This window comes from Lynx rufus, unplaced genomic scaffold (assembly GCF_022079265.1).
Source record: "Lynx rufus isolate CCGP_SWC_20201006 ecotype Redwood Valley unplaced genomic scaffold, mLynRuf1.p SCAF_5, whole genome shotgun sequence".
NCBI lineage: Eukaryota > Metazoa > Chordata > Mammalia > Carnivora > Felidae > Lynx > Lynx rufus.
In genome coordinates this window covers 146,355,909-146,382,234 of record NW_025814867.1, presented here as the reverse complement: position 1 = coordinate 146,382,234, position 26,326 = coordinate 146,355,909, and the positions used below count along the sequence as shown (strand labels likewise).

The 26,326-nt window shown below is 52.7% G+C and overlaps 1 protein-coding gene across 2 annotated transcripts in view; it reads left to right on the top strand.

The window, feature by feature from the left end:
- The window catches only part of URB1 (URB1 ribosome biogenesis homolog), a 73,623-nt gene that overhangs the window by 26,704 nt on the left and 20,593 nt on the right, over nucleotides 1-26,326 (top strand). For both annotated transcript variants that reach the window (XM_047099686.1, XM_047099685.1), the window contains exons 11-28: nucleotides 382-555; nucleotides 1,172-1,301; nucleotides 1,869-1,985; nucleotides 3,071-3,183; nucleotides 5,273-5,392; nucleotides 6,848-6,964; nucleotides 7,441-7,579; nucleotides 8,361-8,531; nucleotides 9,551-9,744; nucleotides 11,590-11,808; nucleotides 12,561-12,740; nucleotides 14,409-15,264; nucleotides 16,072-16,273; nucleotides 16,952-17,138; nucleotides 19,944-20,002; nucleotides 22,065-22,258; nucleotides 23,269-23,379; nucleotides 24,038-24,101. In XM_047099686.1, the coding sequence (XP_046955642.1) occupies nucleotides 382-555; nucleotides 1,172-1,301; nucleotides 1,869-1,985; nucleotides 3,071-3,183; nucleotides 5,273-5,392; nucleotides 6,848-6,964; nucleotides 7,441-7,579; nucleotides 8,361-8,531; nucleotides 9,551-9,744; nucleotides 11,590-11,808; nucleotides 12,561-12,740; nucleotides 14,409-15,264; nucleotides 16,072-16,273; nucleotides 16,952-17,138; nucleotides 19,944-20,002; nucleotides 22,065-22,258; nucleotides 23,269-23,379; nucleotides 24,038-24,101 (3,347 nt within the window). The remainder of the gene's footprint in view (nucleotides 1-381; nucleotides 556-1,171; nucleotides 1,302-1,868; nucleotides 1,986-3,070; nucleotides 3,184-5,272; nucleotides 5,393-6,847; nucleotides 6,965-7,440; nucleotides 7,580-8,360; nucleotides 8,532-9,550; nucleotides 9,745-11,589; nucleotides 11,809-12,560; nucleotides 12,741-14,408; nucleotides 15,265-16,071; nucleotides 16,274-16,951; nucleotides 17,139-19,943; nucleotides 20,003-22,064; nucleotides 22,259-23,268; nucleotides 23,380-24,037; nucleotides 24,102-26,326) is intronic.

Genomic DNA, 26,326 nt, shown 5'->3' with positions numbered 1-26,326 from the left:
CCTTTTCTTGTCACCTGTGCGCCCGACAGCGAGTGCTAGTTGGGGCTGGGTGGGTGCTGGTGAGATCATGGCTGTTCTTGATGTGGATAATCCACATGAGGTCAGTGGCTATCGGAAAAGACTTACCAAACACAGTGAAACAAAATTGAGAATAACTCTCAGACTCTAGTAGCCACCTCTTCAGCAGGTGCTGAGGTCAGATCTGTGGCAGGTCAAGGGGGCAGGGTCCCCAGGCCACCTCTTCTCATGGCGTCCTAACTCACGCAGCCTTCCCTGGGAGTGACCCCCGGAGAGGCCAGAGCCAGCCACACCCGGGGCTTGGGAGGTCTGTGTCCACAGTGCAGCCTACAGACGTGTGGATTTAGCTCTTTTTCTTCCCAGTTGGACAGCATATCAGTGAAGCACACAGCCTTGTCCCTTGTTTCCGTCATTTTGAAAAGAGCATTAAAAACGATCGAGCACTGCCTGAATAAAGAGACGTGGCAGGAATCAGGCGTGTACACGGCCGCAGCGATAGAAGAGTTCGTGCGCCTCTTCAGAGAAGCCCTGAGCAAGGTAGGCGTGGGAGGTGGGTTTGGCCTTTCCGGGGAAGTTTCCGGGGCTTTCCTCACAGCTGTCACAGGTAAGCACGCCAGGTGGAAGAGGCAGCTCCGGGAGCACAGAGGGCAGGTGCGAAACAAAACATAGCATAGGGGTCGGGGTGCTCCTCGCTAGAAGCTGACGTGCTCTCCCACTGCCGCACGCACGAGGGCCAGGGCCACGGCGAGGGGGTGGCTTGGGAGGCCTGTTCTGGTGAGTAAGGAAGGGCAGTCATCTGCAGACGGGGTACCTGCCCCAAAGGAGCCGAAGTCATGATGGACGCGGCCCCCGGCCGGTCGTCGGACATGTGTCTTCATTTCTAGTGTTTGGCTCAGGTGAAGGAGGCCTCGGAGCTTTGTTACAATTATCAGCGCTTGTGTTTTCAACCACGTCCTTGTTGTACACAGTCGTGGGGATTACAGCGCGAAGCAGAGCTCACAGAGGGCTCCGACCCGTTCTCCCCCCACGTCCCGTCTTGTACACACTCACACCACGTGTGCTCGTGTCCTCCCTTTGTGTTTAGCTTCTCCTTAGTGGACTCATTTCATCCTCGACTCTCTCTTGTTTAACGTGACTGTCTTTTCCCTTTCAGGTCTTACCAGACCTGAACACCATCGTGTGGGTCTGGCAGTCACTTCGAAAGCAGGAGACAAAACAGGATGATGAGAAAGGAAAGAAAAGGGGCATCCAGACTCCTGCTGCCTGCGTGGCTCCCCAGTGCGGTGAGGGCTGCGTGGGGCCCTGCTCTTTGCAGACAGAGGTGACACAGGCAGCCAGGGACCCCTCCAGCCTACAGGGGCTTTGGAGGCATCTGTTGCAAATGTGCCCAGGCTTTACACAAGCACCGTGACTCTCTAAAGATTTGAGCGATGGGCACCATGTGCTCTGGCCTTTCCATGAGGGCCTCTCTTTGGCTGTGCAGGCAGAGGTGGGCTTCATGGTCCTCCCCCCCCCCCCCCCCCCCCAGTAATGAGACACATTGACTCAGACCTTGCTGTTGGCCTGCCGGGCAGTGGGCTTTGTACCTTTTGTCTATATCCTATTTAGTCCCCGTTGTTCACACGAAGGTGCTGACACACAGAGAGACAGTCGCTTTAACCTGTCCTAGGTTACAGCCCCAAAATGAGGACTTACACCCAGTCTGTTTGAACAGTCTTGACTCTTCCCACGTAGACTCTGTAGGGATCCGTCCGCAGCCTCTGCCTGTGGCCGTTGACCGCATACCACCTGCTGACTACAGACAGAGACCGACTGTGTTTCCTAATTTAAGGTGTTTTATCTTGGTTCAGATGATGCGGAAACCATTCTTCTGAAGGCTGTTCTGCTCCAGGTCATATGCCTGTACCAGAAGGTGGTCCCACATGTGGTCCTGCAGTACAACTTCGACTTCAGCAAGCTCCTGAAAGGTGCGTCTCAGGAGACGGCGGGGGCCCCTCTGCTCTTTCTGCCAGCGGGGATGAAGGAAACGCTCGTGAACCGGAGCTGAGGCCCGGGGAGGCCGGTGGGCAGTTTGGCTGGTGCACACGATCCACCTGACTGGTTATTTTTATTTGCACTAATGTTTTTTAAATCGCCAGTTGTCCTTAAGTAAATATCAGATGAACATTTAGCAGCAGTGGGCACAGCAGGGAGAAGCCAGGCTGCCAGAGGTTTCTGCCTTAGATAAGTGACAAATCAGATTGTGTGCATTAATGCTAAAGCCCCTCTTCAAAGGAGCAGGGGTGCAGAAATGAGAGCCCCTTAGAAGGGATGTCCCGTTCCCGCAGAGGCACTTTGGACGTAGTTACTCATGGTTTACCCAGTGAGTCAGGTTCAAACCACATCTTGTAAAAGTAACGTTACGCTTGTCTGGTCACGTTTCCTTGATGGAAAAGTGTGTCTAATAACTTCATAATTGGGCCCACGGAGGAAAACTTGCAGAAGCGTCATTCCTGGGGTTTATATAAGCTATTGGGATGGTTCCACTGAAAAGCTGTAATTAACTTCTTAATCGTTGGAAGGCGAAAGGTTCTTTTTGCTGTGAGAATACGAAATTTACTAGCACTGTGTCATTCCCAAGCAAAGGGAAATCCAGAAATCAGGCCAGCGGATGAGGATGCGGTCTTGGGCTCGCGTGGCCACAGTGTGTTCACAAAACGTCTGCGGTCTGGGGAGCAAGGCGGCGCCTCTCGCCCGAGACAACGTTAATGAGAGACCGCACCCAGGAGGCAGCGAGAGGTGTGGGCCTCACGCTGTAGGGAGAGGTCACTTCAGGCCAAGGGGCTGTTCTGGGCAAGTGGAGTTAGGGCTTATTGCTGAAGATTTGGATAGACCACAGGAGGGGAGGTTGTGCCAGATGGGGCGCGTCTGGGCAGAGGAGAGGAGAGAGCCCCCAAGCCCCCTTCTTATTTCTACAGCTGGAGCTCCTTATCTGGCCCCTGTGGCCAGGGGCGGCCTTGCTGGGTGCCCCCCTGCGCATGACTTCTGGTCTGTTTCCCTCTTTCTGCCACAGGAGTCATCTCCGAGCAGGGCCTTCGAGAGGAGGTGCCTCCCATTCTGCAGCACCACATCCTGAAGGTGGCTCTGGAGCTGCCCGCCAGCAAGTTCTTGTGGTTAAAGGCACAGGTAGGAAGCGGACAGCTTCTGCGTCTGTTAACTAACTCCTGGGCATGTTTTGGCCTGGAAGTTTCTAACTGGATCAGAACCCGACAGTTGGTTATACAGAAGACATGCACGGTTCCCCTCTTGGACGCATCTAGAGCAGAGGCCAGGTTCCGATTCATGAACCAGGAGGCCTGTGAGTCTGTTTGCTTTTGCAAAATAGGATGTTGAGTGTGTCCTTACTGAAACAAGATTGTTGGTGGGTATTGGGAGGGGTTTTGTTTTGTTTGTTTTACCTTGATTACTTTATATTTTGTTTGTCATTTTAAAACCTTTTCGGAAATAGATACGTTTTGAAACACAAAATAACTCCTCTTCCTTTGTCCTCCTCCTGGAAGAACTTAAGACAGAGATGGAAATAGATACCAAGCCGGGAGAGGACCGAGGCTGGTGCAAAAACCAGTAAAGATTGCTGGAATTTTTTTCTGCCTGTCACAGTGTCTTCTAGGACCTTCTGGAGAATATAATGCTGACTCATAAAGGCAACCCAGGCTGCAGCAGACACTTACCTGTGTGTTTAGGCACAGGACGCTCTATCATTTCTATCCAAGGAGGAAAAATAACCAGGCAGAATTAAGCGTTTTCTAAGTGTGTTTCTTAGTAGCTCTGATGGTGATTTTTTTTCAGCGATTTAGGTCTTATTTAAAATTTTATGGAACCACAGTGCCTGGGTGGCTCAGTCGGTTAAGTGTCTGACTTTGGCTCAGGTTATGATCTCACGGTTTGTGGGTTCAAACCCCACACGGGGCTCTGTGCTGACAGCTCAGAGCCTGGAGCCAGCTTCGGATTCTGTGTCTCCCTCTCTGTCTCTGCCCTTCCCCCACTCATTCTCTCTCTCTTCTTCTCTCTCTCTCTCTCTCTGGAAACTAAATTAAAAAAAAGTTTTTTTTGGGGCGCCTGGGTGGCTCAGTCGGTTGAGCGTCCGACTTTGGCTCAGGTCATGATCTCATGGTCCGTGAGTTCGAGCCCCGCGTCGGGCTCTGTGCTGACAGCTCAGAGCCTGGAGCCTGTTTCGGATTCTGTGTCTCCCTCTCTCTCTGCCCCTCCCCTGTTCATGCTCTATCTCTCTCTGTCTCAAAAATAAATAAACGTTAAAAAAAAAAATTAAAAAAAAAAGTTTTTTTTTAAATTTTATAGAACCAGTAGCATGGAAACATATGTAGGTATTTTTACATGGCACATTTCCAGAAAAGCGTGAGAATGTGGGAGCACTGGCATCTGTGCATGTTCCCCCAGGTCCTCTCCTGAGGTTCAGCTGCATCGCAGTTGAGGGTTGACACGTGTGCCCTGTGCATCCATGCCTTTACCACCACTTAAAGAGGCAGCCGGGGCACAGAGTAGTACGGACACCCTTGCAGTGTGCTGGCCGTAACTGGAGGGTCCAGGGTTGGCTGTGGGCAGTGTTGCCCACGGCCCTGCTCTCAACCTCTGCACCCACCATGAGGCCACTGCCACAGACCCCAGAGGGATGACCGGCCCGGGGAGCCACTGAGTTTTTTTACCGCAGCTGAACAGGGCCGGTGGGATCCTGGTGATTCGTTTGGGAAGTGAACAGAGGGAGGCCTCTGAACTTTGAAAGAACTGGTATAAAAAATATTAATTTATATTCTGTGCCCCACCTTCTGCTTATAAGATGAAGTCTGCTGGGCTTTATGAACACCAGCACTTCCCATGTTCAGGGTCACCCTCATTGCCAGGGGCTGCAGGGACGCCAGCCAAACACAGCCTCAGTGGCATTTGGGCGGGGGGGGATCTGGAGCTCCATGAACTCTAGACGTATGTTCAAAGCTCACAAGCCTTTGTGAGAAGCTAAATTACGTATAAGGGATCGACTCTGTCGGCACCCGCATCTTGCTGAAATGCAGCAAATACAATTACCCAGCTGCTGTTGGGGCTTTGGTTGAGCACCTGGCCTCTGAGCCTCCTCGTGTAAAATTCCAGCCGTGTTGCCGAGTTGTAGTTAAAATGAGATAAGAGGCCTGGAGCCATACTGGGCTCCGTGTGTATCCATGACCTGTGTAATGTTTATCATCTGTTACTGTTCAAACTCCAGGAAGGCCCAGAGGCAGAAATTATTGGAGGAGAACGATCTGTGTTTTACTTGCTGATGAAAATGTTCGTGACCAGTAGCCATCTACAGCTCAAGTCATCCACCAAACTTCTGATCACAAAGGTGAACGTTCCCTACCCATTCCTAGTTCTGGGAAGCGTTTTCACAGTCTTCATTACAGAAGGTGCTTAGTAAACAGCTGTCGAATTCAGGAAGCGTCAGGGCTTCTGTAAATTTAAAGCTCGGAGGTTTTAAGGCAGTTTTAATTTATCATGTCTAAACTTAGCTACGTTCCCGAGGCAGCACGGTGAAGTGGAGAACATGGGCTCTGAAGTCTTGTTCCTGGATTTGAGTCCCGGTCCTACTTCTTCCTGGATGGCATTAGGCAGATGACCCAACCTCTCTGAACGTTGTTTTCCCAGGTGAATGGGAAGGATGAAACGGTAGGGTTGCAAAGGAGGGCGCACGTGAGATCAAGCAGTAGATCAGGCCCGGCACATGGTAGGCTCAGTAACGTGTCCGGTTTCCGGCCCTCCAGGGAACTGTTGAATGGGCGGTGCCTTTCCGCACCTGTCCAGACTCCGCCTTCTCCAGGGGCTCAGCCTTTCTGACCTCCTTTGTCACCCGCAGCACAGGTATCCTCACAGTCGCTGGAAGGGAACGGGGAGTTGGGCTGTTAGCTTCTCTTTCTCACACGCGATCCTCACTCTATAGGGCTACTGTCCCCCGGTCTGGACGTCACCGTAGGAAATCTCGTTTCCGCCACCCAGCAAATGTCTTGGGTGCTACAGATGCAACGGACTGCACGTTCATTGTTTGGGGGGGGGTGCAGAGATTTTATCTTTGCAGCATTGATATAACCTCCTCACCTGAGCTGCTTGAAGAGCATGAACATCTCAGCCTTGACCTTTACAAGCTGCCGTTTCCCTGTAGGCGTGCACTTGACCCAGGCCTGATTTCGTGGCCGTTTAGTGCACGTAGGTGGGCTTGGCACAGTCGGGTCACTCTTTGGTGCGCTGTTGGGGCTCGTGCCGTGGGAGTCTGTGCCACCAGGCCATTTGGGGACATCATTTAATGGTGTTGGCTCAAGGTCCTGCCTCTTAACACATTCCATTCTCTTAGAAACACCGCTGCTTCTTGTCCCGGGTCTGAGGCTCGGGGGGGCGCACTGAGGTGACGTGACGTGACTGGTTTGTTACCTTGGAGAACGTCACGCAAGCTGACGGTTGGGGGCTGTGAGGGGCCGAGTCGTGCTCGTTTACCTGGTTGTGAAAATCCAGCTGTAAAAATCAGCCTCTGAAGCAGCAGCTGGGTTTTGGTTTTTTTTTTTAATCTTTTTATTGTTTAGGAGTTGAAGGAAAGGAGTAAGCAGCAAGACCAAGGATTATGTGGTCTTTAATAGAGCTCAGAATGGTCTCTTTTCCTCGTTTCCTTCAAGTCTGGGAGCGCTGTTGTGAAAGAGTGGCTTTTGGAGTAAAACTGCAGATGAGACTTTGACCCCCTCTGTGCTGTGCTGCTTTGTCTCCACGGGGCGCTGGCTCCGTCCTGACGCCCTGCCCCGGGTCTGCTTCCCGACAGATTCTTCGGGACACGGGGGTGTTTGAGCACACCTGGAAGGAGCTGGAGCTGTGGCTGGAGCACTTACATGACACCGTGGAAGAGAAGAGAGAAACCGTGATTCAGTTTTTGGAACGCGTAAGCACCTATTTCCAGTGTGAAGGAGCCTGTTAGTAAATGTGCCATGTGGTCTTTAGTGTGACAAAGGCATTTTTGGTGCACCGGTGCCAGTGCCAGAAGCCTTGTGTTTCTGGCTTCCTTCCTAATTCCTGCTGAGATGTCAGAATCTGCTCAGTTTTAGAATCTGTAAAATGGGACTCTATTACTGTGTACCGTGTAATTTCCTTTTGGGGATTTGTTTTTGCACCAAGAGAATAGTAGTGTGCTTAGAGCAATATTCAAAGCAGTGGTTTAAACCAAAAGGAAATTTTTGTTAATTCTGTAACAAAAAGTTAAAAAGAAACTTTGCAGAAAAATTGTTCTTATTGGGGACTATTAACATTTTAGCTCTTCCCTTTGTATTACTGGTGACTTTTTTTTGGCTTTTTTTTTTTTTTTTTTCCATTTCATTTGTGACCACCTAAGTGTTTTCTGCTTGGCTCTTCAACACCCAGGTTTTACTGACGTTGGTGGCGAATCCCTATTCCTACACAGACAAAGCATCTGACTTTGTCCAGGAAGCCAGCACACTGCAGGCCGCGGGGACGAAGCAGGAGGCTGATGATGTCAGCATTCCGGTCTCCCACATCGATGGTAGGTGCCACTGCCTCTTTGCTCCTCGGGCTTCTGAAGCTCCAGCCGCCGTGGCAGATCAGTGATGAAAATGAGAATTGCGTTAATGTCTTACGCCAAGTGCAGGTGTCCGTTTCTTTGAGTTAAAGATCAGCCTACTCCGGAAATGAAAATTGCCTTCTTTGCTCATCCAAGGGGGAGTAGGCACAGAGCCTATTTGCTGGGTTATTTTTGTTTGTGTAGTGTTCACTCTGTGCCAGGTGCTGATCCTAGCTCTTTACAGATCTAACTCCTGGAACCACATAAGCCACCCTAAGCGGCAGATGTAATCGTTCTCATTTTATACAGTGATAATGCAGCCGAGGCCCAGAAAGATTAGGGAATTAACTCAAGCTCACACAGCTAGTACATAGCAGACTCAGGATTTGAAATCCAGACCCGGGCTCTGGTCTGTGCTGCAGCCCCTGACCCTATTTTGCTTCTCCGATTTTGACTCGTTCACCTGAATACCCAGGTTAAGGTTTTGGGGCTTCTTAGGGTCACTTGAGGAAACTTCAGATTATTATCACACGAGCTAAACATCCTGTGTTTCGTCTGGCAGAGATCTTAAGATTTGATAGATGATGTCCTTGTGTGTTTAGAATCAAACTTCATATTAAATCTTTTCCCCCCAGAGATGTTTGGCTCTTATGCCTCCTTTTTTTCTCAGACGTTCCCTTATGTATCCCTTCCTGTGGAGCTCTTTGCAGTGGGGTCCTTCGGTGTCTCTGGCCTTAGTTGGACTGTCCTTTTTCTGTCTCAGATGTTCTTGACATGGTGGACGTCCTGGTGGAGGACAGCGAAGGCTTAGATGAGGAAATTGGATTCTTACTGAACGAAGACATGATCCTGCTCACGTTCCCCTTCAGTGCGGTGGTCCCTGCGGCCCTGGAAGCCAGGAATAAGTTGCTCCTTGGGACGGAAAGTGAAACAGGTACCCGTGTAGAGTTGGGATATTCTGGGTGCATCCAGCTGGGTCTTGGTGGGGTAGGAGGTGTGATTCCAGAGGCTCTGGGAATAATTGCTGAGAACCCAAGGTAGCAAGGTTCAGACCCACTGAGTGATAGCCACCTGGCCTTTAGAGCTAAGCATGTTGGGATAAGAATCTAGAGGCTAGTGGACTTCTGGGAAATTGGCTATTTAAGGGATAAGTCCATAATCATTTTTTGTATGGCTGCACAGACACCTGTTGTAACACTGATGTTTTCTCTTCAAAGTTTATTCTTGCCCTCACCATGCTAGGGTGTGAGTCCTTCATACTTGTTGGAAGTTACTGCAACTTAGTGCCAAGGAAATACTCATAGATCACAACGGTGTAATTAGTCAGGGTTGCTCAGGCTTTGCTGCGGTAACAAATAAGGCCCAACTTACAGTGGTTTAATGGGCGAAGGTCTCTCTTTGGACCTTGTCATAGTTCAGTACAGGTGTGGTTGCTCTCTTGGGTGACTGTCCTCAAGGAGGCAGCTCAGGGATCCAGGCCACTCCCATCTTGTAGCTGCACCATCTCAACATACGGCTTCCAAGGTCACTGTGGAAGAGGAAGACCGAGCGCACAGTCAAGCAGAGGCTGTTCTGGCCAGGCCTGGAAGTGGTTGAATCAGCCACATGGTCCCACCCTGACCACAGGGGGAAGCCCATGTGCCAAGGACCAAGAGCTGGATTAGTGAGCACCAAGCAAGTTTGGCCCCAGATGGCTTTTGTGTCACTTCTTCTAGGCCTGGGTCTCCACTCCCAGGCCTTGGGAACTGAAGCCTGACTGTGCGTCACACGTTTAGTGAAACGGAGCCTGGTGTGCCGAGCGGTGATAGCATGTGCCCTCCAGTGTGTTTGTGTGACCCCTTGTGGAATTGGTGCGTGTTTTTCTGGATCTTGAATACCTGTGGGAGTTGGTGATATCGACGGGTCACGGAAGGGTCTCGGCGGGCCACCCACACAAGTCTCATTTCTTTGCAGGAGAGAGCATCGTGGCTTATATGACGGCGGTGCTGACAGACCTCCTCCACACCCAGAGGGACCCGCTGGCTCTGTGTCTGCTGCTTCAGGCTTATGACAAGTTGGAGCCTCCGGTGCCACCCTGCTGCCACCAGCTCTGTCGGTTCCACACGTACTACAGCCGCTGGATCCCAGAGCCAGTCCGCGAGGGCTTGGTGAGCCACGGCGTGACCGCCCCCGTGGAGACCCGGCCTTTCCCTGGAAAACCCCACAACGGCTTCCGTGGGCCGCACCTGCTGTGCCCCAACGGCGTAGTCTTACCGCTGTGCGGCCTGCAGGGAGAAACCTGTTAGCCTCGTGCTTTCCCCGGGCGGGAGAGGAAGCCCCGTGGCCTCACTGCTGCTTAGCTGGTGTGACGGGGGCACAGATGGCTCAGTGGTGCAGCAGAATTGCAGTTTCCGCTGGCTGCGGGATTGCCTGGTCGCCGTGCCAGCTTTGGGGCGGGAGGGAGGTTGCTTTTTCTGGTCTCCTCACCGAGTGATGTGGCGTGCCTGGGTCCTAGCCTCCTTTAGCGGGCCTCAGCCTGCCCCTGGGCTCCGCATGCTCCGCTGTGCGAGGGGGCCGCTGGTGGCCCCTGGCAGTCTCCAGTCTGTGAAGACTGGGAAAATGGAAGCAAAGAAAGAATGTTCTTTGCGTGGGGGCTACATACCTGTAACGGGGTCCTGCTCATCTGGCCCCAGCACCAGAGTATTTACAAATGTTGGGGGCTGGGGGTGGGAGAGGTTAACTTTGTGGTATGCCTTTTGTGCATTCGTTCACAAGTGTTAGCTGTTTGTGAAAAAGCAGGCGGCTGGGGACCTCTTTGTCTTGTGATAACTTGTGGCAGATGGCTTTTGTTGAGGGCACATTTCCCGTTCGTCAGGGCCTGGTACCAAGGGTACTACGTGTAATTCAAGGCATTTAATCCTTACGGCACCTCTGGGAGGAAGGTTAGGACCTGCTGTGCTCGTTACACATATGGGGAACCTGAGGCATAGCCATTCCACCACTAGGCAGCAGTGGTGGGGGAGGGGGGGGTGGTCAGGATTCGGCTCAGGCAGTCCGCCCCAGCAGTCCGCCCCAGCACCACGCCCTGCCCGGCCACTGCTACCTTCCCCTGCAGGCTCAGCTGTGGTTCAGAATTGGATGTAGCTGTTCAGAGCTTAGCAGGTCGGTGCTGTGTCTCACGGGTACTCGAAGGAAGGTGTCCACTCTCTGGTGGGTAGGTCACAGCGGTGCTTCTCACCCTGGAGGGGATGTCAGTCCCCTGGCGGCTTGTTCAGATATAGTCACTGAGCCCCACCCTGAGTGGGTTTGGCTAAGCGTGTCCGCAGCGGGCCTGGAGATTGGCCTTTCTCACCCGGTCCCTGGCGACCCTGCTGATTGGTCCAGGGACCCCACCTGGAGACCTGCTGTGTCTCCAGGCCTTGCGACCTGGTTTTGTTGGCTTTAGAAAGTGGAGTGTTTGTGGAGATACGGTAATAAAAGGCACGTGGGGTCAGTAAAGAAGGCAGTTTGGCAGTTATTGTAGAAGAAATTAACAACTTCAGTGTGAGGTAGAGTTCCAGAAATTTCTTTTCATTCTGTCCACTGTCTTGTTTTTCTCCCAACAAGATAGTCCGACCGGGGCTCCTGGCAAGGGCCTTTGGAAGGCAAAGAGCTTGCTGAGCTGGCTCCTTTACAGGATTGGCAGTGATTAGTCACAGTGACTCCTCAGAGTCAAGTGAGCGCCCCTCATGGCTCCAGCCTGCGGCGTCTGTTCTCGGTGTGCGAGCACCTTCCTGATCCAGTGCCTTCGTGTTCACGCACTCTGGGAACGGATGTGTGACTGAAAACATTGGGCTTAACTTCTTCCTTAAATAAAATGCCTGGCAGTCACATATTATTTAGTTTGAGGACACAATTGTGAAACGTCCCCTTGTCGTGAACGCCACCCTGTACCTTTTTTAGCAGACTGTGCACCCTGTTCATCTGTGGTGGTTTTTCTTTCCTTCTGTCCGGGCTTTTGCTGCCTTCCCAAGCCCTTTCAGACGCCGGGCAGTCTCGCCCCCCAGGGTCCTCCGGCCTCCTCCTTCTCCGCCCTGTTGCAGACGGCCTACGAGAGCGAGGGCGCGCTCCTGGACGAGCAGGTTCAGGCGCGGCTGCGGGCCGCCCTCCCGCACCTCCCGATGCACCAGGTCCTGCGCTCGGCGAAGCACCTGCTGCTCTACATCAGGAGCACCGTGGAGACCTTCGGCCAGGTGAGCGCTGCTCACCCCCGGGCCCACAGCCCCTGCGTGCTCCCACGTCTCTGCCTACAGAGCGGCCGCCTCTCATTCGAGTCCAGACCCGGCGACCGTGTCGATAGAGTCTCGCTGTCACCCCCTTGCACACAAGGGGACTTAGTGATGTGACACACGCAGGGCCACGGAGGTTCCTCCCCGCCCCCGCCGCTTCCCCTCAGCTGGGAGCCTGAGCTGCTGGTTCACCGCCGCTCTGTGCCGGGCTGCTCCCCCTCCCGGAGCAGACGTGCAGAGGCGGCTGCGGCACCCGTTTTCTGCGGGCCTCACTTGCAGATTCTGGACCTTCAGCAGGCGCAGACAGCATGGCCGACCTCTGTTGCTGGGGCAGCTGTCAGTCGGGCCAGGGCCCCTCCCACGGCAGACTGGACCGGTGTGGCCAGATGCTGCCTCTCTCAGAAGCGTTAGTTTCGTAGTTCGTTGGTGAGCTTTCTGTCTCCAGTGTGGTTTACAGAGTTTTAGCTTGCGTTTTCCTCATCTTGGTCAAAATAAACCCGGTTCCTTCATGAAGGTTGAGGGCGCACATCTTCCTGAGAAAGGACCTTGAGGTTGTTGGGGTTTTGTAAGGACCGGCCGCGCTGGCCTGCCTCCCTCCTCAGTCCTTGTTTCTGGGGACACGGCACCTTCTGGTCGCGGAGGGACTCGGTCACTGTCACGGTGACTGGGAGCCCTTCCCTGGCCTGAGCTCTCGTGTGTGGCTCTCATCCTCACAGCTGGGCCGAAGCGCAGGGCCCCCCGTCCTGCAGCTCCTCCTGGACCTCCTCAGGCTCCTGGTCGTCCACTGTGCGCAGCTGGACGCGCAGAACCAGCAGAAACGCGAGGCCGCCCAGGCCGAATCCGACCTCTTTTTGGACGTGGAGTCCGTGGCCTCGCTGGAGCTGGCCAGTGACAAGGTACCGCTGCCCTCCTTCCGTGGGTCTCCTTCCTGTTAGCCTTCTCCTGTAGAGTCTCGGACCCTGGCTTTCCCTCTGCTTCTGGCCCTAGACAAGTACGTGTTCATCGCAGGTAAACGAGGAAATGCAGCGTAGAGGAGACGCTGCAAGCCATCCGTGACCCTCACACCCACAGATGAGCTTGGTGCCATTGGGCGTTTCTCTTTCCAGTCGGTTCCCTGCTCCCACTCGCCCTCCCTGCAACTTGTTTCCCCTCTCCTTACACCGGGAGACGAGAACATCTTGAGAAACCCAGGAGGAATGTTTTTCTTTTGAACAGTTGCAGCCTGTGTCGAATAAAGGCTGGGCAGTGGGTGTGGCTCGTCCCAGCAAATACACGCTGGGAACTTGCAGCTCAGAGAAGGGGCCTTTGTCCTGCTGTTAACCTTGTGCGGCCTCTGTGGGGCTGGGGCCAGGGTGAACCCTTCTCTCTCAGTCTGCATCTCACCTGCAAACAAGTTCCTCATCTCACGGTCTAAAGACGGCCTCCTCCCTTTGATCTCCAGGTTGACTTCCCGGGAGGTGGCTGGGGCGGCAGGACCACCTATGAGCCGTTTGACAGGGGCAGGGCGGTGCTAACATGAAATCACGCTTTTCTGTTTTTTTTGTGTTTTTTTTTTTTAACGTTTATTTTATTTTTGAGACAGGGAGAGACAGCATGAACGGGGGAGGGTCAGAGAGAGAGGGAGACACAGAACCTGAAACAGGCTCCAGGCCGAGCTGTCAGTACAGAGCCTGACGCGGGGCTCGAACTCACGAACCGTGAGATCATGACCTGAGCCGAAGTCGGATGCTTAACCGACTGAGCCACCCAGGCGCCCCACACTTTTCTGTTTTTAACGGGCGCAGCTCTGTTGGAAGGTGTGATGGATTCCTCTTTCCTTCCTTGACGAGTGAAGGAGGAAGGACAGCGTCTTCCCATCCTCGGGGACTGTTGTTGGGACTTTGTTGGCTAGGAACCCTGTTCCGCGAGGCTGCTTACAAAGATCATTCCCTAACCCGGCCAGGCTGCTCATTGCTTTGTGCTCGGTGGTTTAAACCCAGTGCTGGGTCTGAGCGAGTTCCCCAGGGGTCACTCAAGGCTCAGCCTCCTGGAACGTGACCTTTAGTTCCAGACCGTGGTCTTGCAGCTGTGTCCCCATCTACTGTTCCAGGGCGCGGGGTCTCTCCCAAACCGTGATCACGCTGCTCCGGTTGACGGGAGATCCCCACGTCCCCCCAGTCAGATTGATGCTGGAGGGCAGGGCTGCTGAGCGGAGTCCAGATGACTGGCCTTCATCACATTTCGGCTTTCCTACACAGCCCGTCTGCTGTCCAGAGGGACCGGAGAGCAGTTTCACTGTGCAGTAAATTCACTCAAGCTGAACTCCTCAGACACGTGCCGGTGTGGGTGGGGCCCCCGCTGAGTCACGGTTGAGCCGTCACAGTCGCCCCGGGGAGGGGGTGTGCTGTAGTCGGGTTACAGCTGTGATGGGCTCAGATTGGGGTGCTGCAGGGCACCCCCGAGAAGGGCATCAGAACTCGGGCTGGGGGATGGGGTGGCTTAGGAATGCTCCTCCCTGCCCTTCATCCTACTCCCCGCTGGCCCTGGGCCGCGAGTGAGGTCTGTGCCTTGTTGCCGTATTTCAGACGCTGGAGGAGGTGCTGGTGGCCATCCTCAGACATCCCACGCTGGAGGGCTGGTACCTGGCCCTGGAGCGACGGGCCCTCCCTCCGCACGCCCTCAGCCCCATCCTCGTGAAGCTCCTGGCGGCCCAGCTCAGTGCGGGGGTCCTGCAGCTGCTGCTGGCGAGCGCCCCGATCCTCCGGAGCATCCGTCAGCTGGGCCTCCTGGCCGGGTACTCGGAGGCCATCACCCGGAGCGTGTTGAACGAGCTGCAGAACAGGAGGGCGGGCCGGGCCACGTCTCAGGCAGAGACCCTCCCGCAGCTGGAGGCCCTGCAGGAGCTGCATCCGTACATGGAGGGCGCCCAGCTCCGTGAGGTCACCCTGGCTTTGCTGAGCCTGCCCGAGGCCCAGCTGGTGGCCCCGGGACCCCCGAAGTCCCCCGGGAAGGAGAGACACCTGAACGCTCTCGGCAAGACGCTGGTCCAGCTGTTGACCCGCAGCCCCCAGGATCAGCTGCAGAGCAGCGAGCTCCTTTGGGCCTCTGAGTTTGTGAAAGGCCTGGGGGCTTTGCTCCCCACGTTGGCCGTGGACGAGCTGGACGCCGTGTTTCTCCACACTCTACAGAGAGAGCCCGTGCTGGTCCCCGTGGTCGGGGTCGACGTGCTGGACTACTGCCTGGCCCGGCGGACGCAGGCGGCCCTCAGCACCGCCGCCCTACTCGTGCGGCTGAGCTCCACCCACCTGCTGCGGTTTGAGCTGTGGTGCGGGCGGCCCGGCTCGGGACTCTGCCTCCAGGAAGGCCTCGACGACTTCCTCCCCCTCGTCCACATGTACCTCCGGTGCAGGACGCGGGGACGCTTCACACGCCCGGCGGGAGGTACGGGAACCGGTGACGTCGGGCAGCTGGAGGCATTAAGTCCGAGGATGGGGAGGTGGGAGCAGCAGATCCGTTGCTGCGCCTGGAACGTCCACGTTTAGGCTGTGGTGTAGTTCTGTTGCTCCTTCAGCCGCTGACTGACCCGCCTCTGGACACTGAGAAAGCGGGGAGATTCTCACTCGCCACCCCTCCCCTGTCTGGGCCTGTGGCTTGAGGTGCCGCCCCCACGCTCCTGCCCACCCTGAGCTCCCCACAGGAAGGGGGCAGGGGTGGGTCAAGGAGGGAGCCGCACCGGGGCCAGAGGAGGCGTTCGGGATGGCCGTCCTTGTCCCACCCCGTTGTCTCCCCCGCAAAGCATCCATGAGTTTACCCAGAGTCTGGGCAGCTTGGGCTCAGCCTTTTCGCTCCACCCGTAGAGTTTCAGGCGAGTCAGCGGTTCTTGGTGCACTGCTGCTCACGTGCCTCTCCAGCTCCCGTGTCCTTGAGGCACGAACCCCGAGCGAGTTCAGGGCTTTGGTACTCACGCGCTCGTTACCAGCATCGAGCCAGGTGCTGTGCTCGGGACCTAGCGTCAGAGCGTCGACTGACCAGGTGACCCGTGTGTTGTGCTGGTCAGCGTCTAACCTGCCGGCCCTTGTGTTTGCCACTTTGCACGGCATCAGCACTCCCGCCCTGGCCAACATCAAGGTGCGAGCGTGACCTCTCCCCGTCACAAGATGCCTCAGGGTTAGCCACGGGCTCTGTGAGCTGCTGCACGCTAACTCCAGCACAGCGTGGTGTGTGACTGTCCTTTTTGTCTCTGCCTAGTGTCCTCTGCTGTCATTCCCGTCTTGAGGAAAGCTCTGTGGAGGCAGCTACAGACCAGGCTTCTCAGTGCGGATGGGCCTCCAGGGTCTGGGCTGCATCACGAGGTCCTGGCCCAGCTGGTCCCGTTTGCAAGAGCCAAGGACCTTGGTATCCTCATGGACCGTTTGCCTAGCCTGCTTCAGACCCCAGGCAGGCACGAGAGGTATGAAGGCTTAGATTGTCTGACGGCCGTTCCTCTTCCCGCTTCACTTTTCCCTGTAGTTTTTACATAAACTAGTGAGAAATTGCTTCCCTGCTCGTTCGGGGAGAAGGCACTTCCTACAGGAAGTCTGCCTCCAGCCATCCTGCCTGGAGCGAGCGCATCTCCATAAGTGGATGGTTGGTTCTGATTCCCTGAGAGCGGCGGTTCTTATCTAGGGCTGATTTTGCCACCTCCAGAGGACCGTTGCCAACATCTGACATTTTTTTATCATCGTGATGTGAGTGAGGGGTAGTTGCTTCCGGCATCTAGAGGGTGGAGGCCAGGGGTATTGCTAAATACCTTACGCATAGGACGGTCCCGTCTTCTCCCCTACGAGAAAGAATAATCTGCTCAGGATGTCAGTAGTGCTGACTTGGAGATAGTCTCATTTAGGCGAAGCCCGGACAATGTTATCTTTTTTTCTGGTGCACTAATATCGTTTCGCCTAATTGTAAAAATGCTGGTACCTCTGTGACGCCGGAGCAAGGAGGCAGGGGTGGCCTGTGATTCCTGTCTTCGGGTGTTGTAGGGGCAGGGGACTCGGGGCGCCAGTCCCAGGTGCCCAGTGTAATGGTGGTAACACTTAAGCTGGAGGGATTTAGGCCATCCCTCTGACTTTGTGCCTTTTGTCTGCTGCAGCTGGAGCGTGGCCGACTCTGTGTCTGCAGTCCTGGACGGGTCGGCAGAAGAGCTGCGTGCCTGGAGAAGGACTCTGTTGGCGTCCTGTGTAAAATGGCTGGTCGTGTCTTTCAGTGGCGACCAGCAAGGCCAGGACGGCACCCAGGATCGGGAGAGGCAGATGCTGCTGAGATTTAGTGAGCTGTTGGTAGGCGTCTTTCCTCTTCTTAGGGACCCTGGCTACGTTTTTAAGGGAAGGAGTCAAATAGACCAAGGTGGACAGACGGACCCCAGGCTAGGTGGCTTGAATGGAAAGTAGAGGGAGACGAGCCGGGCCGGGCCGTGTCTGGGAGGCAGAGCGGCAGGTGACAGGCAGCCCTGAAACGGTGGGCCTCCTTGTACCAGCCACGGATGTTGGATCTTTTCAGGCACTTTTTTGCTTCTACTGAGTTGGTCGTGTGGTCTTATTTTTCGTTTACTCTGTTAAGATGACTTTCATAAATTGATTTCAGTCATTAACCCAACTTTACCAGGGTATATGTATATGGTTATAACGTATTATGGCTTTTCCATATTATTGGATTTGACATACTAATGTTTTATTAACAATTTTTTCGTGCATGTTGAGTATTTGTGATTTTATCTTCTAGCAGTGTCTTTCTTTGGTTTTAGGAACAGGTAACACAGCTCTCAGAATGAGTTGGGAAGAATTTCAGTGGGCATAAAAATCTAGATTTTATATATTTTTTAGGCTTTTTGAAAGAGTGGCTTTAGTGTTTTCTGGTATGCATAGGTTTTGATAAGAAATCTGTCATTCTTATCTTTGTTTCCTCCCCCTTAGGATTTTTTTTTATTAGGATTTTTTTTTTTTAAAGCAATTTGATCATGGTGTACCTTAGTGTAGTTTTCTTTAAGATTTTTATGCTTGAGGTTCATGGAGCTTCTTGGCTCTGTGAGCCCAGGGCTATCATAAAATTTGGAAATATTCAGCTCTTATTTTTGGCCATTATTCCCTCCTGTTGAAGTGTACTTTTTTTTTTTTTTAATTTTTTTTTTTTTCAACATTTATTTATTTTTGGGACAGAGAGAGAGAGACAGAGCATGAACGGGGGAGGGGCAGAGAGAGGGAGACACAGAATCGGAAACAGGCTCCAGGCTCTGAGCCATCAGCCCAGAGCCTGACGCGGGGCTCGAACTCACGGACCGCGAGATCGTGACCTGGCTGAAGTCGGACGCTTAACCGACTGCGCCACCCAGGCACCCCTGAAGTGTACTTTTTAAAAAAAAATTATTTTTTGGTACAGAAATAATATCCTGAAGCGAAGGCATTATTTCTCAATGCATGATGTCAAATTGTGTTAAAACTCCTAGAGTCTGTGACTAGTGTTAAAAACCCTGCACCCAAAATTTAAAAAGTAATCCTCAGGAAAATAACCCCAAGTGACAGTTGTGTGATAAATGTTTATAGGTCATAGATGAAGCAGTGTGCTTGTGTTGTATTAAGAGATCTTGCAACCTGTGTTTCAGTCTTAATTCATTGTTACAGGTTTATGCATTCGAGGCTCACAGGAGCCCAAATATGGCAGTGCAAGGAGGGAGGAAGGGACATCCCTGATATCTAGAGAGAGCTGAGCGTAGAGGAGGGTGCAGGGCTCCCCCACCACAGGTGACAGTGGACCCTCCTGTGCGGCCCCATGGTCAGCCCCCCACCCAGCAGGCCGGCTTGATAGCCGATGAAGATTTGCGTTCTTCAGGCATGCCTTCTTCCTCCCCCACCTTTCTTTCTCTCTTCTTTTTCCCTCTTTAATAGATGTAACATTTTTAGAATGGTTTTAGGTTCACAGCAGTGTTAAGCAGCCAGTACAGAGTTCCCCTGTGTTCCCTGCCCCTAGGCACACACAGTCTGCCCCACTGTCAGCACGCCTCACCAGCCCCCCCTTTTAAAAAACAATTTTTTTTTAACGTTTCTTTGTTTTTGAGAGAGTGCGAGCTGGGGACGGGCAGAGAGAGAGGGAGACACAGAATCCAAAGCAGGCTCCAGGCTCCGAGCTGTCAGTACAGAGCCAGATGTGGGCTCTCGTGAACCGTGAGATCATGACCTGAGCCAAAAGTGGGTGCTTAACCGAGTGAGCCACCCAGACCAGCCCTTTTTGTTTTTGTTTTTTTTTAACTGAGGAATAATTTTCATGTTGGGAAATACAGGCTCTTAAGTAGAGTTTAATGTTGACAAACGTACCTACGATTGTGCCCACACTCCTGCCGAAGATTTTCATCGTCCCAGAAAGTTCCTTCCCTCGAGAGCATGCACCCCTCTGATTTAACACTGTGCCGTATTTGGAGATGTTCTCTACGTCAGTGACTGCGGACCTGCATTGGCTCGACTAGCGGTACAAAGGTCTCCCCTGCAGATACGTGCTGTCCTGTGTTTAAGGAGCCATGTGTGGCCGGACCTGTGTGTGGTGCCGTCATCTAGTACCTTCTGAAATGGAGGACAAAGGGAAAAATAACACGACTGTTAAGAAATTTTTTTCTACTCCTTTCATGATCGTAGACAAGTAGCTCTTGACAGAACTGCTAGCAGAAATAATAAAACAATTAAAAAAATTAAAGTCAGAAGCAACCACATGCTTTTGTAGATTGCTTGGGTGTATTCCGTATTTGCCGAATGACTCTAATTTAAGTTCCGTATTCTTTATTTTAAGTTAATTGAAGGGGCGCCTGGGTGGCTCAGTCAGTTAAGCGTCTGACTGTTGTTTCAGCTCATGTCATGATCTCGTCGTGAGTTCAAGCCCTGCGTCGGGCTTTGCACTGACAACACGGAGCCTGCTTGGGATTCTCTCGCGCGCTCTCTCTCTCTCTCTCTCTGCCCCCCCCCACCCTCGCTTTCATACGTGTGTGCACTTGCACATGCGTGCTCTCTCTCCCTCTTTCAAAATAAACTTAAAAAATATATATATAAACAAAAGCGAAAGGACAGTCTCCCCTGTATATCTCTTGCTTGTTTTATTCACAGAATTTCCTTAATGAAGTGGATCCTGGAGATTGGCAGAAATTTGTGAAGACTGGACTCAAGTAAGACGATTTCATTTTCTCGGTGCGATCCGGTAAGGGTGTGAGTGCACGCCGCAGGGCCAGCCTGGGAGCTTGTTGGCACCGTGTCTGTGATGGAACAGGCCCTGTTCTGTTGGCAGAGATAACGAGGTGTACTGTGGAGAGGCTGAATGCTTTGCCCGTTGACGTGGAGTCTGCTTTTGTAGATGATGAGAGAAGCGGCCGTGAACAAATGAAATCCTCAGGGCACCTGGGTGGCTCAGCCGGTCAAGCGTCAGACTTTGGCTCAGGTCACGATCTCACGGTCCAGTTCGTGAGTTCGAGCCCCACGTCGGGCTCTGTGCTGACAGCTCAGAGCCCGGAGCCTGCTTCAGATTCTGTGTCATCCTCTCTCTCTGTGCCTCACTCCCGCTGGTGCTTTGTCTTCCTCTCTAAAATAAAGTAAACGTTAAAAAAAATTTTTTTTTTAATGAAATGTTTTTTTAGAAACCAGAAGTGTGCAGAGGATAACACAGCAGCACCCGGATTTAATAAGTACCGACCACTTCCTGTATTTGTCCCGATTTATTCTCTTCCCTCCCCCGAGAGCGTACTTCTGAGGTCAGGCTCTGTCACGGCCGTGACGGTTTTGGTACTTTGGTTGCACGCCGGCAGGTCTCTAAACAGTAATGGTATTACTTAGTTTGCTTAGCGTTCTGTACACGTCCACGTTGTGTGTCCTTTGTCTTTGTGGCACACGAGTGTTTTTGAGTTACCCTTGCTGCTACACAGAGTCCTAAGCCCATTTGCTTATACTGCGAGGTGGGGTACAGAATTCTGTCTTCAGACCACACCACAGTCGATGTAGCCAGTCCCCTGCTGGCGGACCTCTTCCTCCCTCTCTCCCTCCCGTTCCTGCCCCGAAGGATGCCTTTCTTAGCGCCCTGTGCTGGCTTGTCTCAGGGTGGGGCACTCGCTGTCTGTTAGTGTGGGCATAGCTTCAGTTTCACCAGAATTTTAACGTGCTCTCCAAAGTTTCTGAGCCACCCTAGCGTGGTGTTTCCTCACATCCTCACTAGCACTTGATATGGTCAGACTCTAGTTTTTAACAAGCGGATGACCATGAAACGGTGTTTTGTCGTACCTGTAATTTTCATTTCCCTGGTTATTCACCAACTTGGAGCAGAGGAAAATACAATACCTGAGAGGAGAGAAAGATGTGAAGGTGGGTTACAGGTTAATGACAGCCATGGATTACCATCACGACATGGTGACATTTTGTTCAGTCTTCAGTTAATTTGTATTTCTAGAATGCCCACTATATGCTAAGTGATTCTCAACATCATTCACATATGACTAAAAAGCTGCCCTTTTTTAGAGCAGGGGTTCTGAGGGATTTAAACCCCCCCTCCTTCAGGGGGTTCTGAGGGATTTAAAACAGAGAGGGGGTCTGAGCCACTGGACGGGCATATTGAGTAGCTGGAAGGATGGAAGGAACAGGGGGAGGCTGACCTGGCAAGGTGGGCTGGGCAGCGAGCATCATCTCTATTCAGGGTTGGCTGTTCCTGGGTCTCCTGACTTTTGAACTAAACAGGAAGTTCGTGTGGTGTTTGTGCTATCAGGAAAATAAATGCACCCCAGCCCTGATTCAGAAGTACCCCCTGTGATGGGTGGGTGGCTGGGGGGGGGGTGATAAAGCAAGTGTAATGGAGCGACAGCAGTAGAATCGAGATGGGGATATGGATGTGCCACCGTAGACTTCTCATCTTTGTGGTGTGTTAGAGATTTTTAAAAAAATGTTTTAACGTTTATTCATTTTTGAGAGAGAGACAGAGCAGGAGAAGGGGAGGGGCAGAGAGAGAGGGAGACACGGAATGACAAGCAGGCTCCAGGCTCTGAGCTGTCAGCACAGAGCCCGACGTGGGGCTCAAAGCCACAAACTGTGAGATCATGACCTGAGCCGAAGTGGGATGCTTAACCGACTGAGCTACCCAGGCGCCCCTAGAGATGTTTCTTAATAAAACATCAAAAGTTTTTTCTTGTCTCTTGTGAAATGAAACTCCCCTTTATGAAGCTTTTTCCCGCTTTGATTCTTGCCTCCTAGATTTCGGTATCAGGACCACATGTTTTTAAAGGCCCTCCATGCTGCCATACAACGCCTGTACCTTCCGGAAAACTCCGTGTGCACGCAGCTCACCCAGCTTCCAGCGATCCACATGATGCTCACGCAGCATTCTCTGTTTTTGCCGACTCTACTCAAGTCTGAAGAAGAGGAAAACCCAGACAGTCAAGTAAAAGGTGACCCCTCACCCCACCCTCTCATCTCACATAGATTTTATTTCCTAATTTCATGGAGCTCGCTGTGCACCAGAGTTTAGCACCTGTGTGTTTCCGGAGCTGAGGAGCATTACCAAAATGGCATTAGGCTATTTTGTTTCTATCAAATCCAAGCTGAAGCAGTGTTCCCTCTGACTTCGGGTCAAGCAGCAAGCACAGACCTTTCTTCAGTCTGTTATTACAGAAGTCACGTTTAAGGTCTTACTGCCGTATCGCAGGCCCATGTTATAATCTGGGAAGTAGGGGAAGTTAGATGGGTGTCTGCCCTGGGAGGAATTGTTTGCTTGTATGAGATGCTTTCATGAAAAGATTGAAACTTTCATTGAGGGTGAAGGGTTCGAACGTCCCTGTTAACAGTTCCCTGCCAGGAAGGTCTCTGAAAGCCCAGGTTCTGAAGCTTTGCCCCTAGTTCAGTGGCATTTATTTTAGCCCCTGTGACCCTGAGTTTCGTGTAGGTTGTGGGAGAGGTCAGACGAGATGGTCTGAAGGGTTCTGTCCTCTTGAAGCCACGCTCTGCTTAGAGACAACATGCCCAACCGGGAGAAATCACCGTGGGGTCGGTCTGTAATAAACTGCTAAGCTGACGAAACCATCACCCAGGTTACTGGTGTGGGTAGTAGGAAAAGCAGAAAGGCCCCACCCTTTAGTTAGGCAGGAGTAGGGATGTGTTAGAGATTTTGCTAATGTAACCATGGAGGAAAGTGCTTAGGTTTTAAAATCTTTGGTGGGATGGGGAGTGAAGAGGGTGATGGCGGCTTGTCAAAGACCTGGGAAGAGAGACCATTGTGAAGACGTGTTTTTTTGTCTTAAAAAAAAGCAAAAGATGATCGAGGCACAGTCCAAAGACCAGTATTGTTCAGAGAAGGATATTTGAATCACTTAAGTGTTCCCTGAAATGCTTCCTCCTCTGCTTTTATTCTGTGTGCACATCCCCCCGCACTGTTGTGCATTTCAGTGTTCTTTTCTTCCAGAAGCGCTGGTGGATCTGATGTCAGTGGTGGTAAAGCTGTGTCCCTCTGTCTGTGAAAGCAGTCACTTTTCAGTGCTCCTTGGGGCCTATGGCGCCACTCTCAGTGTCCTGGGTAAGGGTGTGAGGAGCGGGTGGTATGGCCAGAGAGTGTGTGGGGACCGGGCGATATGATCGTGCGGTGTGTGGGACCAGGTAGGGAGTGTGTGAGGGGACCAGGCAGGCGATATGACCAGGGAGTGTGTGGGGACTGGGTCATGTGACAAGGAGTGTGAGGTGACCAGGGATTGTGAGGAGACCAGGTGGAATGACCAGGGAGTGAGAGGGGACCAGGTGGTGTGACCAGAGTGTGTGGGGACCAGGCCATGTGACCAGGGAGTGTGAGGGGACAGGACAGGTGGTATAACCAGGGAGAATAAGGGCACCAGGCCATATGAGCAGGGAGTGCGTGGGGACCAGGCGGTGTTCTAAAGTGGAAGGAGCATGTGAGGGTTTCAGTTTTCTTTTTTTTTTTAATTTTTTTTTTTTTTCAACGTTTATTTATTTTCGGGACAGAGAGAGACAGAGCATGAATGCGGGAGGGGCAGAGAGAGAGGGAGACACAGAATCGGAAACAGGCTCCAGGCTCTGAGCCATCAGCCCAGAGCCCGACGCGGGGCTCGAACTCACGGACCGCGAGATCGTGACCTGGCTGAAGTCGGACGCTTAACCGACTGCGCCACCCAGGCGCCCCGGGTTTCAGTTTTCTAAATGGACTTTGATTTGACTTCTAGACCAGAAGATTCTGCTTCTCCTCCGGGCGTATGAACAGAACGACCTCAGCCTTGTGAACTTCAGGTGAGCATTGGGCCTGGGGGTGTGAGCAGCAGGCTTTGAAGGGGCCATCCCAAAACTGGGGCTCGTTGTGCACAGCAGGCTCCCCGGATCTTCTCTCATGTGTTTTGTTTTGTTTTTTAATTTTTTTTTTATGTTTATTCATATTTTTTGAAGGACAGAGAGAGACCCAGCACAAGCAGGGGTGGGGCGGAGAGAGAGGGGGACACGGAATCCGAAGCAGGCTCCGGGCTCTGAGCTGTCAGCACAGAGCCCGACGTGGGGCTCGAACCCATGAACCGTGAGCTCATGACCTAAGCTGAAGTTGGATGCTCATCCGACTGAGCCACCCAGGCACCCCTCATACGTTTTTGATTCTCGGGGGAAGGGTGGGATGGATGGGGCTCCCCTAACACGCTCTGGTTCTCATGAAAACTCGGCCTCATGCTCCAAGGTTCGCCTGTTGGCAGGGCTGCATTGGCGGGGTCACCCTCCTGACTGTCACAGACCTGCCCCCAAACTCACTTCGAGCTGGAGTGTCTAGTTTGGCTGATTTTTCTCACGCTTTACTTCAGATGGGAGTGACTTTGACAAGGTGCTGCTGGGGAGAGGAGTGAGGGGCTGACTGGATGTTAATCCACTCTCCCTGTCTGGACTTGTCTCTGTCCCTGTGTGTTTGTCTCGTTCTGTGTCTGCCTCTCTGTCTGTCCCTCCCGAGTCCCCAGGGGCTGCGTCCTTGGGCAGCACAGCTTTGGCCTGAGGGGCCAAGATTGATGCCTTCCCCTGAGGGCCATGCCCCCCCCCCCCAGGGTCAAGGTTAACAGGGGACTTTTGTCCAATGAGCTGCTCGTGGAAAGCATCTTAGCTTCTCTGTGCTGCCCTCGCATAGTCTTTTCTCCTTACCATTTAGGGCCCGCTCCCTAACATCTGCCCAGTACGTACATGAAGAAGAGCCTGGTGTTTTAAGGCAGGAAGTGAGTGAACTGGGCCAAGATAAATACTTCGGGAGGAACTCTGCGGAGGGGAGAAAAAGATAATTTTCATGGTGGAGTACTTTTTTTTAAAGTATTCCATGGCATACTTTATATATATATATATTTTTATTCTCTTTTGAAAGACAGAGGGAGATAGAGGGCGAGCAGGGGAGGGGCAGAGAGAGGGGGAGACACAAAATCCGAAGCAGCCTCCACGCTCTGAGCTGTCAGCACAAAGCCTGACACAGGGCTCGAACCCATGAACCTCAAGATCATGACCTGAGCCAAAGTTAGACTCAACTGATTGAGCCACCCAGGTGCCCTCCCCCGTTGCCCCCCCCCCCCCCCCCCCCCCCCGCTTTGTGATTTAAAGATAAAAGCAGTATTAGCTGAGAAGCCACCCAGCCCCCACAGGAGGAAAAACAAAAACAGAAAAAAACGTTTCTATCTCTTAAGAATGCCCAGGTCATGAATAAACATTCTTTTCCTTCCCCTAATGAACTGGCCTCACCTACTGCTTTGGAATTGGTGCCGCGTCAGCTGTACCCTTTCTGGAATAAATAAATGGTCCTCGTGTACGTAAGGGAGAGGAGAGCAAAGGGAAGAAAGAGCCGTTTTAGTCTCACTTGGGCCTCAGAACACCTTCTGTCTGCGAGAGTGAAGGAAGTTGAATGGGCTGCCCAAGGAGGGCGGGTCAGAGCGGGTTATGGGAGCAGCCGGCTCTCAGCCCAGGAGAGGGGAGGTGGTGCTCACACGACTCTGTGCGGCGAAGTGACAGAAGAGTCTCCTCAGAGCCAACGTGAATGTCACATCCATCCCTGGAGGAGCAGGCCCGAGCTAGGGAGCCACATAGGAGCCCTGCGGATGTTCAGCGGACGGATCTCATGCCAGTAAATGGTGCCCGTTCGACGTGCGTATCCAGTCTGTTAGCTGCTTGCCTGTTTACTCACCAGGGAACAGCCTCGCAAAGAAGGTTATTTATTCATGTGTTAAATGTTTGTTTATATTTTGAGAGAGAGACAAAGAGCATGAACAGGGGAGAGGCAGAGGGAGAGAGAGAATCCCAAGCAGGCTCCACACTGTCACTGCAGAGCCCGACTTGGGGCTCAAACTCACGAGGGACCATGAGAACGAGTCCTGAGCCAAAATAAACTCAACCAACCAAGTCACCCAGGTGCCCCAGACTATTTTTTTTTTTTTTAATTTATTTTGGGGACAGAGAGAGACAGAGCGTGAACGGAGGAGGGGCAGAGAGAGAGGGAGACACAGAATCGG